The sequence below is a fragment of the Anabas testudineus genome, chromosome 16, assembly GCF_900324465.2.
Source record: "Anabas testudineus chromosome 16, fAnaTes1.2, whole genome shotgun sequence".
NCBI lineage: Eukaryota > Metazoa > Chordata > Actinopteri > Anabantiformes > Anabantidae > Anabas > Anabas testudineus.
In genome coordinates, this window is record NC_046625.1 from 20,282,668 (window position 1) to 20,296,036 (window position 13,369).

General features: G+C 40.2%; 1 protein-coding gene across 1 annotated transcript in view; it reads left to right on the forward strand.

Annotated features, from left to right (window-relative positions):
- The first annotated feature begins 9,108 nt into the window (after nt 1-9,108).
- The window catches only part of zfpm2a (zinc finger protein, FOG family member 2a), a 110,723-nt gene continuing 106,462 nt past the window's right edge, over nt 9,109-13,369 (forward strand). Inside the window, exon 1 of the mRNA XM_026373040.1 lies at nt 9,109-9,367. Coding sequence (XP_026228825.1) covers nt 9,328-9,367 — 40 coding nt within the window. The 5' untranslated portion in view covers nt 9,109-9,327. The remainder of the gene's footprint in view (nt 9,368-13,369) is intronic.

A 13,369-nucleotide genomic window follows, 5' to 3' on the forward strand; every position in this document is an offset into this window, starting at 1 on the left:
CACTGTTTTTATTTCACAAGATGTTTTGTGGAAGGAGATAACCGCTGCCCTGAGATTTGTCACGTTTCAAAAATCCCAATTAACAACCTTAGTGAATAAAAGGCTCAAATGAAATGCATATCAAACTCTGGAGTATATTTCCAAAAATTGGACTTATTAACTGCAGCAGACGTGAAACACGCTCACATAAATCAAGTGAGTGTTAGCTTCAATCTATCACAACAGATACATTAACAGGTTATTAAAATAATACACTATGTTAAATTGACGTGTTTAAGACAATGGGAAATAACATCACTTCTGTTTGTGGTGAAGTGATGCTCTTTTTCTGTGATTGGACTTTTTATGCTTGATCCACAAACTCCAAATACTGTCTTTGGATTTCTGATACGCGTTGATAAGTGTTTCTCGTCAGAGGTTTACCAGTGAGTTAGATTCTTCTGGTGTCTAATTAACCCAAAACAGGTAAGTAATGTCAGTATGTGGAACACACATTTCTTTGTAACTTGAAAATGTTTGGCCTACACCTAGTCATGCATAGCTCATGTGAAATATGATAGCAGTGCTTTAAGGGTTCATATCTTCTTACTGTAACTTTATGGTGGCAATGAAAGGGTTAACACTTCAACACTTTTCTACATATAGGATCTGAAAAGAGAAAAACATTTTCTATAGCTACGCTGGGCAATATGGGCGAACCGAGCAATAAGCTCAGTGCTAACAAAACACTGGGGTCATTTTAATTGTACCTTGTATTATCCTGCTGTGAGTGTATAATATTGTAAGCTGTACTTTAGCTGCATATTTCTGAATCCTCTGACCATATGGCAGCTAATCATTATGCATTTTATATCACTAATTGTTTTATGGGGTTGCTCAAGTGTGTTATAAAATACATACAGTTATGGTTTCTGTGCTCAAAACACTAAAGAAGAACAATTATTTCCTAATAAATCAGCTATAAAAAAAGGCAGCGGAGTGGATTGTGGCACATTTGATCACATTTCCTCTCCTTAGGAAGTCATCCACATCACTTTTCAAGGGTAACCAACCACTGTCTTATAACTTTATTATTCTTTCCTAATCGGTTTATAAATATTTATGAATCTAAAAGCCACCCTGACATGCCGCTGAGATTGAAGCCGGAGCGGAGTCTTTACGTTTCAAGGCAGCCATGGGTTGGGAGGAAGAGATAGCGTGGACAGGAGATTTGTGACAGAGCAGAGCATGAAACCCATCAGCTGATGAGTGAAAATCTCTACTTTCTAATTAATAGAGGTACACAGGCCAGGGGGATAAGGAGGATCAGGGAAATGAAATCAGCAAAAAGATACCATCACTCATTTCTGTGGTCCATTGTCACACTTCAGAATCTGCTGTAATGAATCACTCAAGCATTCTCCAGATACATTTGAATGGTGGGAGAAAATTCATTGTCCGGTGGAGAGCATTCGATAAGGATCTTTTCTCTTGCTTCTCCCTCGTCTTCAGGCTCTTCTTTCCCCTCTTTTGTCAGAGCACCGTCTGATCAAAAAGCGAAATCAAGGATCAAGCAACAGGTGTGCCGTCTGAAAGGCTGCCACGATCTGCAAGTGAACTGGAAAGCTATCTCGGATATATATAAATATATATATATAAAAAAGACAGATTTGAGAAGTTTGAAGGGATTTGCTACTTGGGGTCAGTTGAAAATGTCAGGATTGGGAAGATGCTGGACTAGCTCCATCATTTCCTAAAATCACGTTACATTAATCAAACAGAAGCTAAATTACTTGTGTTCTTCCTCTTTGACTTGTATGTAACTTCTGCCACTGTACTGATTTGAAATCACAGCATATATACTTATATGATTTCCACTGCATGTCCCCTGATATAAAGGTTGCTGGACGTGTTGTGTATGATTATATCGTACAAAGTCTTGTAGCTGCGTTGTGACTCGATATGTTTCAGTTACTGTAGCCTGTGAAGATACATCATTAAACAATGAACCATCACTAGTGAGTCAGATCAGGGAGGCAGAACGACAGCATGTGCAGACAAAAGCAGTCTGCATGTTTTTATCTTACAGTGGTATCCTAAATCTGTAAATCCATCTCAAATGATGCTGGAGCAACTAAAGCATTGACCTTTGACCTTCATGGAGGACGTTGTATTGTGATTTTTTTTTTTTCTTTGTAACCAGAGCTGTCAGAAAAGAAGGTTTTAAACCCCCTAGCCTGTTTGTATCCAGATACAACATTAACAGTTTAATCTGCTCCTCCATAAGAGAAATGTAAGCATAAGCCTTGCAGCTCACAGAACTGGCAGACTGAACACAGCTCCTCGACATCCTGGAATATAAGAAGAGTGGTGGTGAAATCTGAGGATGACATGAAATGAGAAACAAAATGCAGCATATATATGTATATATATGTGTATAATTTTTATTTTAATTCTTTTCATATCTTACATCCTGGGATTTTCCAGTAACCGCCTTTAGACGTCATTATTCTTGTTTGCAAGATGCACAGAGAGCACGTTATAATAGCACATGTGAGTAAATATACCAAAATAAAATTTAAGTTTTCAGTTTCTAAGTAGTTCAGTCCAACCTAAGGGAGCTATGTCCCTGTGAAACATGATTTTTTTTACTTCTTTTTCTGTCCCTTTTAAAACTTCAACTCTTATATCCCAATGCAATTATTTAATATACATCCACTCATATTCTGCATATGAGATATGACTATAATTGTATGTTACTTTTTAATTACAGGAAAAAATCTAACTTGTAAGATGATGGGCTGGAAGGTGCCATTGCATTGTTATTTTTTTTCATCCTCGTTTTCTGATTATGTGAGCTGGGCTCCTTTGCTAAGCGATGATAAGCAGAATTTCCATGTTCTCTGCATAATTAATCCATCTTTGCCTCTCTTCATGCCAACTCTGCTGTTATCGCCTGCACATGCCTGAATTGCAAAAGAATCCTCTCTTCAATTGGAACTTATTGATATTTAAAAAAAAAAAAAAAAAAAAAAACTGGAAATCCTCAAATTTAAGCCACAGATTGTTAAATGGATTAATTTCGCGGCAATCGCAAGCATCTAACGCGGAGAGACAGGCAAAGCAAATTGAAAGTGTCTCCTGTTTGTGGAGTTTTAGTCCTAAATGATAGGGTTTATTGGCATATTTTTTTTCCTCCATAGTCAAAAATTACCATTTATTTGCATGCCATAAAATACTTTTATATGGTTGAAAATTCAGAGGAATTTCTTTCAATGCCTGTCGTTGGCTTCATGATAACAACTTCAGCTTCCCACATCTGGACGCTTTTGATACTGGGTGAAAGGAATGTCTGAATATTTAATATTTTTATCTGTTTTCATCGATGGTTTCACCATTAAGGATGGCTCTGCTGTTTGCATGGAGCCTGGCAGATGTAGATTTATTTTGTGGGCTGTCTACAGTCTGCCTTTCTGTGAATATATTGATGTATTTTCCCATTTTGCTGTGCACTGATGCCTCTGCATATGTAATAAACCAGCAGACACACTTATAAAATACATCAACAGACTGTATTATAATGCTTATATAGGAAAAGGGGGGAGTAAAAAAAAAGAAGCTACACATATCAAATATAATTTACTTGACCCTATAAAAAATTAATAATATTAAATCACAGGATGTCCGAACACATGGGATGTTCACACAGCGGAAAATATGTTATTTGACACAAACCTCTTACTTTAATACAAACAATGATTTATGGAAACATAGACATGATCAGTACTGTGAGAGTAGTGCACACATCAGAAGCCAGAACAAGATGAACTTTTCTAACAATTGCTTTTTGATCAAAACCGGAAAAACCACTCAACAGACTTTTAATTTGAAGTAGGTGTCTGCTGTTGGTTTTATATACTACATAGAAAATGCAATTTTGTTTAAAACTGTCTTTGCAGATTAGGCAGATCTGATGAGTTAAAGATTTAGAAGAGTTTGTTTGGATTTAGTTCTGGACTTTTTTTGGTGGTGTTAATTACCAATATCAATACAATAACACTATGAAATACGACCTTGCAGGTTGAATATAGTTCTCTGCGTATTACAGTAACCAAAAAATCCTAAAACTATCCATTCATTACATTCAAGTATCATATATTTACAAGTAGGTTTCATGGCATTCTGAATAAAAAATAATCAGTACTTATTATCTGAAAACAGATATCATTTCTGCAAACATTATCTGTCATCAACTGTGACTATTTTTAAAATTATCATTACAATTCAAATTTGATATGAGAAATCTCTGATACCACAACCTCCTCTTGGATAAGAACTGACGGGTAAAAAGGTCATTTTAGGTGAATGTCCTTCATTCACTCGCTCATTCTACAGGCTGCATTTGCTCACCTCCCACCGTCAGATCATTTTATTTTATTTTTTTTTTGCCTTTCTTAATAATGCACCACTATTCTTGAATATGAAATGAACTCCTTGAAACACGAAGGGATATTTACGATTTTAATCCATAAAAGGCTTGCTGGTTATCCCCTGGAGGTGTCACAATCTCAGCTTGTGACCACATAAAAAGACACTGAGATTAGCAGTGAGAATATACTGGCCCGTGGTCCTCTCCACCTCCTCCTCCTCCTCCACAAACAGGCTTTATTTACAGATTTACACACTCCCATTGGGAGGAGCATAGTTTGTTCATCCCGCCCTCTTTTAGTATTTTCTTCACTTCTCCAGACTTTAATGTTTTGGTGTAATCTTAAGATGCTTTGGGGTTGTGCGCTTTTTGATTCTTTTTTTCATCTCATCGCAACCTTTTCTGGTTTTGTTGCTGCTGCTGCTGCTTTGTAGCTTTGTATCTCCCCGGTAAACGGAAGGGATGTGTTTGGGAAGGAGATGGGAGACGGGGCTAGTGGATGGTGGTGCGGAGAGTGAAGCCTCCCTGGAAAGAGCTGGCGCTGAGGCCTCCAGGGCCGAGGGTGGTTTTGGCAACTCGGCCAGCGAAGTGGGCACTCTCTCAGACATCTGTTTGCTCACTGCTGCTGGAGCTGCTGGCTGGATGGGTAGGAAGGAGGGGGTGGGTGGGGGGTGGGGGGGGTGGGTAGGAACTGGAGAGCTGGAGCGTTCAGCCACAACCAGCACCAGGATGTTACCCAGGACAGAAAACAACAACAACGTTAAAGCTATTAAAAGTTACATTAATGTGGTGTCAAGTCACTTGAAGGGGGAAAAGAGGTGTTTTTAATTTTCAGTGCTACATTCAGGGCCTTCAAGGACACTTTAGGAATTATAGGAGGTTGTGCAAAAACTATATCTAAAAACTCTCCAGCTTAGATTTTTATTTTTTCCTGAGCCACTCTAACCCCCTAGATGTGTTTCTCTTCCCTCCATCTTTTTCTCTCCTTTACTGTATATCTCTATTTTGTAGTCCTACTGTAAACAGGTATATATGTGCCACCACCTCCCTGCACACACACACACGCATGCACGCACACATCCTCTGGAGACAAACCAATCCCCAACAGCCAGAGGGGGAGACCACAGCAGGCGAACTCACAGCACTGATGTCCAAGCTGAGCTGCTGAGGCTGCTCTTTAAGGATGGAGTTCTTGTCCAAATGATGGCTGTCACTCCCACAGCCACTGGACATGTGTGATCCCTTAAAGAAATCAACCCAGTAATTTGTCATGCCAGACACCCCGTGATAGCACTCTGTCAGCACAGCAGCTCACTGAAACAGTGGGAGAGGAAGACGGCAGCTGATGTTATAGAGGTTGTAAAATTAACACAGTGCTTTGATGATGCTCATTTAACTACTGTCAACACCTGGTCAGGTTACTGCAGGAGTAGATAATGGTGGAATACTTGTTGTATTGTAACTTTTGTGATGATGCAGTCTTTTGTCATATAGGCATTGTGGGAAAAGCAGTGGGAGGAGTTGGCGTCAGAAATGGGGGGAGTTCTTTTCTTTTTCGATGAATAGAAGTTAGGAAATGGCCCTTTAAATGTAGTCTGTCCCAGATTTGTATTTTATTCCCTTATGAGATTTATAGAAATAAATAAATGAGAAATTACCACATATTTCCAGCCAAAATAAAAAATCAAGGTCACAATGTGCATTCTGCCATATTTAGACAACAAAGTCTTTTTTTCTGCATGAACATAAACACTTTCCGTTGGTGTAAAACCAAGTTAAACATGCTAAATAAAAAAGCATTTAATAGGTGAAAGTAGCGAAAATGAGGAGGGGCTGAAATAATTGGTAAACACGAGGCATCTTTTTGTTTATATTTTGCTTAATCCCATTTAATATGAGAAAATTAATACCACATAATATTAAGGTTCAAATTGGAGTAGAACATCTCAAATAGTTTCTGTCCCTTAATTATTAATAGCAATATGAGTTGTTCCAATTCAGCATTATCATATTTTGAGATATTGGAGAGAGGGTGTTGCATTAAATTTTTCAGGTCAAGTCAAGCAGAAGGGTCACACTAAATGTTTTTGAGGTCTTGCTTTTTTTTTTCAAAGTGAACCATAAGGTTCAGCTGCCTCATCTACAATCAAATATTTGTGTACAGTACCTAATTGTACACAAATATTGTACACGAAACTAAAGAAAAAAGTCGTACACATGCACATCAAGCTGACATGTGAAGGAAATCTGTCACGTGTAATACTGAATAAAAAAAAAAAACTTCTACTGTCGTTATCACGACATATTTGGAGACACAGACTACTGGCCACATTATGAGCTGCATAAACTCTTCTTGTTCTGAAACATATTTTCTTTATGAATGAACACGATGAACAGACCAGACGGCCCACCTCCACTGCCCCGACACTGAGTGGCGCTCCCCAAATCTGACTTGGCAGTTCTAATTAAATGATTTAGCACATTAAATCACCCTTTCCCTTTATAATCAGATTATGTGCGTGCACTGTGCAGCATCTCCACAGCATACAGTATACCTTAACCTATTAATATGACCAACCTTGTGTCAGTGATTTCCCTTGCGATAGAAACAGTATCATGTTAATTATCACAACCATCTGGTCCGAGCAGTAGGAGGGGGGGGTAGGCTTTCTCTTCCTCTCGCAGATTTGTACCTGTCAGTCAAAGACTGCTTCAAACAAGCCACTGGGGCTCAGGCACAGCAGAGAAGAACCGCGCTCCAGTCTCAGAGGATTTAGGAGTGGCGTTAAATTAATCTTCAGCTGGCAATTTGAACTCTCCTCTCTCACTGTGTTGTTGCTCTTACCACAAATCATTATTGATTTTGGTGTTGGGTTCCTAATAAGGCCAGTAAACGCTATTTATGGATGCTTAGCATGGTAATTTTATGTATGTGCTCCATTTTAACCATCTAACATGCTTCAGTGTCATTTGGAACTTGTGGCTTTTTTTTTTTTTTTTTTTCTTGGTCAAGTTTTATCTGTCAGAAAAAAAAAAGCACACACAAATATTTAATTTCACTTTTCAGGCTGCTGTGTTTATCACCACTCGTTTAATAATTTAAGAGTTTTCATTTGTTAGGTCATCATTCTCTCATTCCTCAACAGAAACTCTCAGGGTGTGCACAGTGTGACAAATCCAAGATGCCGAAATGAGTCATTGTTCACGAGCGCAACTGTCCCACGACATTACTGTGTTTGGATCGTGACCAAAAGCCGTGCGCGAGAAGGGATAGAGAACAAAACTTTAGCCACCAGAGGACGAGGGGGAAAACGCAGCGAGACACGAACCGAGCACGGCTTGCAAGACAGATGCTCTCCTCAAGGTGAACCGCGCTGACCCGCCTGCCACATAAATTATTCTGTAGTTTCAGACTCCATTCCAAAGTTGTGGAATTGGGTTACAAGATAATTTCACAGGCCACTTGCTTGTCTTCCTTGGCAGTCCAACTGGCTAATTGAAGAGAGTGATTTCCAGTTTGGGCAACTATTCAGAACATGGCAGTCAAAATCTGAATGATTTGAAGGCTCCCTCTCTCACACACACACTCTTTTTTTTTTTTTTTTTTTTTATTCACTTGCTCTCTTTTTTTTTTTTTTTTTTTACATTTTCTGAATATTTTTCTCTTCCATAGGCAAACTAGTTGTAGGCAAGAGCGGCCGCTTACATCCTGAGAATGAAAAATGCATGCATTTATATTGAAATTCACTACATGCTGTGTGCCAATTAGAATATATATTACAATAAAGGGATTTACACCAGGGATTATATTAATTTTGAATATCGATTTTGTATTGTGGATTAAAAAAAAACAACTATAGAACATTACATTATACCCTCCAAAGTCTACTGCTACTAAAATCACCTCTAACTTATTGCTGCGTCTTGCCAAGAGTTATTCGAGGTCATGGCATCTCAATCCAGATCATCTCCCAGGCTGCATCATGAGAGAATGAGTGGCCAGGCAGCAGCTGGGATAATCCGGCTGTGTTTAACCAATGTGGCTGCAGATCTGCTGCTGATATGACTGCAACCACATGCTGCACTAAGTGAACCTGGGCTTTAATGGCGGGTTCCCCCTTGAACCTGCCCTGTTTTGCATAATGGAGGGCTATAAAAAAATGTGATTGTGATGATCTTATAGATCATTTTCAAGCAGTCACAATCTGATGGGGAGAGTCCTTTAAAAAGAAAACTGAGAAACAGTGATTCCCTAAAAGGTGGGCACTGTGTTTTTAATGTATATATTTATCTTTTTGTTTTTGCTGTGACAGCCCAGTTTGTCTCAATCTGCGTTTCTACTTGCCCCCCCCAAAAAAAACAGGGGCGCTAATTAAGGGCGATGCTAATTAATAAGTGGAAGTTGAAGTAATTGTGGATCAAGTGAAGTTCACCAAGCCACGGCTACGGTACCCGGGGAGGAACAAACCTTATCTTCAAACAAAAGCGCGGAAAGCTTTCACCTCCCCAGTCAGTCCGTGCGGATCACGGCGAAGCGCAGCCTCATCACGGAGAACGGTGCTGAGAGAGAAAGGGAGAGAGACACACACACACAGGGAGAGAGAGAGAGAGAGAGAGGGTGTGTGTGTGTGAGAGAGAGAGAGAGAGAGAGAGAGAGAGAGAGAGAGAGAGAGAGAGAGAGAGAAAGCCAGAGCCGGAGCCAGAGAGACGAGAAAGATAAAGGAAAGACAGACGGAACGATAGACTTGTGCGTAAAAAGTACTGGTGCCCCCTTCTTCTTCTTTTTCTTTCTCAATTTCCATCAAGACAAAAAAAAAAAACAAAAAACAAAAAAACCCAAAACCGGCTGCTTGGATGAACCAAAACCTATCGATCTGTCAGTACTACACCTGGATTCACTGACCAGCCGCACAGCAGGCATGTCCCGAAGGAAGCAGAGCAACCCCAGGCAGATCAAACGTAAGTTGTGTGTGTGTCTTGTTTTATTTGTATTTTTTTAATGTTGTCTGGCCGCTACATCGCGTCGTCTCCTCCTAAAGCTTCGTAGAGTTTGCGGCGGTGCCCACACCGACGCTGATTCAGCAGCGCTGAAGCAACTATCGCGACTCGCGTGTCGCCTGTCGCGGTCCACGAGCTCCAGCTCTCCGCTCCGCAGAGACGCGGCGCGTTCCTGTTTCTCTGTTTTTCCAAGGGAGGTGATTTTGTTTTATTTTTACCCTCGCAGAGAGATAGAGAGAAAGAAAAAAGTTTCACAGCCGCTGCTGTAAAGTTGTAGGAAAATGAAGTTATTCTCTGGTAGTGTGTGTGTGTGTGTGTGTGTGTGTGTGTGTGTGTGAGTTTTCATCCATACTGTGGATCAGTACGCGCACTTTGCCAGAAACCGTGTAATGGAACCGGCAGGAAATTCTAGGCCAACAGATACTAATAATAATACTAATAATGATGATGACAATAATAATGATGATAAAGTAAGAGAGAGAAGAGATTAAAAAAAAAATCCACTGCTGTTAAATGTTATTTGTTGTAACACAGGCGCACACGTGTGTCTCACACACACACTTCAACTCTTGTATTATTATGATTTTATTTGTGTGTGTCCCTTCTCCACATACACTCTCAGTTGCACATAAATAGAGGCACACACACACTTTTTTCCCCCCAAACTTCTCCATACAGCTTATAGATAACTAGTGGTAGAAATATTGAGAAGCAGTGTTGGTTTAAAAATTAATACTGGTGCCAGTGGTCCAGCAGGAAAAGAGCAGAAGTTGTCCTGTGTTTCAATTTGAATTGATCCGTGCCCTTGCTCTAGGAAAAAAAAAATAGTTAATTTACGGAGATTTGCTCTTCAAATAGAAATGAAAATTGGAATAGGTTTTGCCAGATATGTGGTGCGTTATTATTTGATTTAATGCAAGAAAATGTTTTAGTCGTGCAGCCTCGTGGCCTGCGTTAATTTAACAGTGTCACTGTCACACTGCTGAATTTTAGTCAGAGCAAATATATTTGATGAAGGGTTTTATAGAAAGCTTATTGATTGTAAAAAGCCTACGACATCTATAAATACACACACAAGCACATGGACATAAACACACTTCTCAGATACAGCTAACAAATGAGTGTGTGTACAGTGTGTGTGTGTGTGTGTGATCAGGTTGTCCACAGCATGCTGTAAGAGGCTCAAAGCAGACTGTGGTTAGTTTGGGTTCAAATATCAAATATCCAGGCAGCAGTGTGTGTGTCGGTATCACGTTTGCTTCCTGTCAGTATGGGCAATCCAGAAATAAGGCAACATTGTTTGGTGCGGGCGTGTGTACATGTGTAGGTGTGTGTGTGTGTGTGTGTGTGTGTGTGTGTGTGTGTGTGTGTGAGCTCACATGCATGGATTCATGAGGCCGTGTTGGTACACAAGAGTGTTTTATGACATCAGTGCAACAAAGGAGATTTTGTGTCTCCTGGTTTTGATCCACACACAATTGTAATTGTTCATCTTTCAAACATTGATGTCTCATAATTTCAAAAAAAAAAAAAGTTTTTAAGGCTTGATCTTGTTCGGAATCAGCGTTTTGCTTGTGTCTCATTGGGATTGACAGGTGCACTGTGTGTTTTCTTGCAAAGACATTTGTTGAAAATCATCAGCTGCTGTATTTTTATTTCTAAAATCAGTTTTTCATTTCATTGATATTAGATGAAAAAGTATTGGATGATGTGTTTTATTGTTTTTCCCCCTTGCTGCCCATACTGTACCACCCAGAGACGTTTATTACGCCACCTTCCATTCCTAAAGGAAACTTTCTTCCATCTGAACCATCTTTGAGTTCATATTTGTGTTTTGTTGCTGCCGTTTGTCAACCCGCAACGCATTTCTGATCAACAAAGAAGCACGACGCTGCGTGACGTGAGAGGCCCACTCATATTTTTGGACCAATCCAAACCGAAGCGCCCAAATTTTGTTGTCGAGGAAAAGGGAGTGGAACGTTTGTGTGTTGCGCTTTCGTCATCCTGACCTGGCCTTGTTTGAATTAGTATGTCATGTGTAAGATCTTGTTAATATGGAGCCTGTGTGCAGCTGTACTGTATAATCAAGCTCTAGTTAGAAACAGAAAGGTCACGGGGAGCCTAGATCCTCTCGCCTACCCTGGGAACTCTGGGAGAGGAGAAAAAAAAAAAAAGGCAGAAGAGGCATTGCACAGAAAGTCAGCACAGACAGTCATTCTAAAGGACAAAAAGGTTGTTGGGCTCACGCCCCCCCCCCCCTTCTCCCCCCCTGCATACATTGGACTGTTATCTAAAATTGTGATTTATGCAGTATTTTAATATTTTGCTTATTCTTTCCCCTTGGGTGCTCTCTGAGCGGTGATAAAAAGGCGATGCTGAAAGAGCACCATTAATTTGCTCCGATGACTGGGGAGATAAGGCCAGATAATGGGAAAGATAAGCAGAGAAGATATACCATCAGAAACCCGATTATTACCATTAAAATTCCAGCCCAGCAATCTGCAGCTGGCTGATAATTCCTTCTCCGTTTCCACCACTTTGGATGATAAGGCAAAAAATAGTCACTCAGTGCTCCTTGATTAGGCTGCCTGGATATCCCGATAATACAGTGATAAATTATGTATTTTCCCCCCTTGTTTTTTTCTGGGAAACGTTACATCTGATTTTTGTGTGTGTGTATATATATATATATATATATATATATATATATATATATATATATATATATATATATATATATATATATAAATGCATATATAAATAAATATCCAAGCCCCCTTTCTGTAACCCCCTCCCCTTGTTGCTTTTCCCAGAAAGCGAAATAAAAAAACACACACACATCCACTTTTATTGTAATAAGAGTTTGATAGAAAGAGGAGATAGTGGTTGGAGGTGTTTTGTGTGGGAGCACATATCAATGTTATCAGCTCATCTCCCAGGGCCAGCTGCTAGCTGCTGTTGTTTTTAGCCTTATCACCCTGTGCCAATATGCCAATAAATTGCCCAGATTGTTAGCCATTCCAAGGCGGGTCAGTGGAATTTGACAGGAATGATGAAAATATCGCTGATGCTCTGCGGATTGCGATTAGCTGCTGTAATATGATGTGTGAATTCCACCAAGCTCCCTTCTATCCTCTCTTCTCCCTCCCTCATTTCCACCCCCCCCCCCCCCCCCCCCCCCCAACCTCCCCCCTACTGGTCTTCCTCCCCACTCCCCTCTCCTCTCCCGTGCTGCCGGTGGTGTCCATACCTCTATTCTTACTGAGAGGAGAACATTTTGATGCTTAATAGGAAAGAAAGATATGAACAGGCTGAATTGAAACCAGGCCCCTCAGAGTAATTTTTCTGTAAAATTGCCCCCCAAAGTTTCATGGCGTAAAGGGGAATCTAGATGATGTAGGGGAGCGTGCCTCCACCGCTGTTTATGGGAACATATTGAAGCGGCCCTCTGAGGCCAAGCGCCGACAACTAATGTCAAATGTGCTTATTAAACTGACTTAGTGTTCTCTCTTTTACCGTTGTCTTCACTGTATGGACCGTCTGAGAATTCATGTTGCTTTCTGTGGCTCTTTCATTCGACGCCGTCCAACCAGAATCAAGCACCACACTGTAGTGATTATACCACTCTCTTACTCTAAGTTTAGCACCCGAGCGGCACATGCACGTCTCCCCGGAGCTTATCACTGTGTCCCACTGTCAAAATGCCTAATCTACTCATGTGATAATGATCTTACATCTGTAAAGCTGTTCTACCACAGTGTACAGTCATGCTTTCATGTTATTTCCTATTTGTATTTGTATTTTCTACCCATATTAGCTCAAGTTGGAACAGCGGCTGCCGCTCCTGTTGTAAATATTGCTGTTCCAATCCCATTTTCTTACTGATACGTTTCATATTATGGCCTTTGAGGGAACTGTCTGGGTGTTATTTGGTTGTAATAGTTTTCTGCTACAGCATGTCCT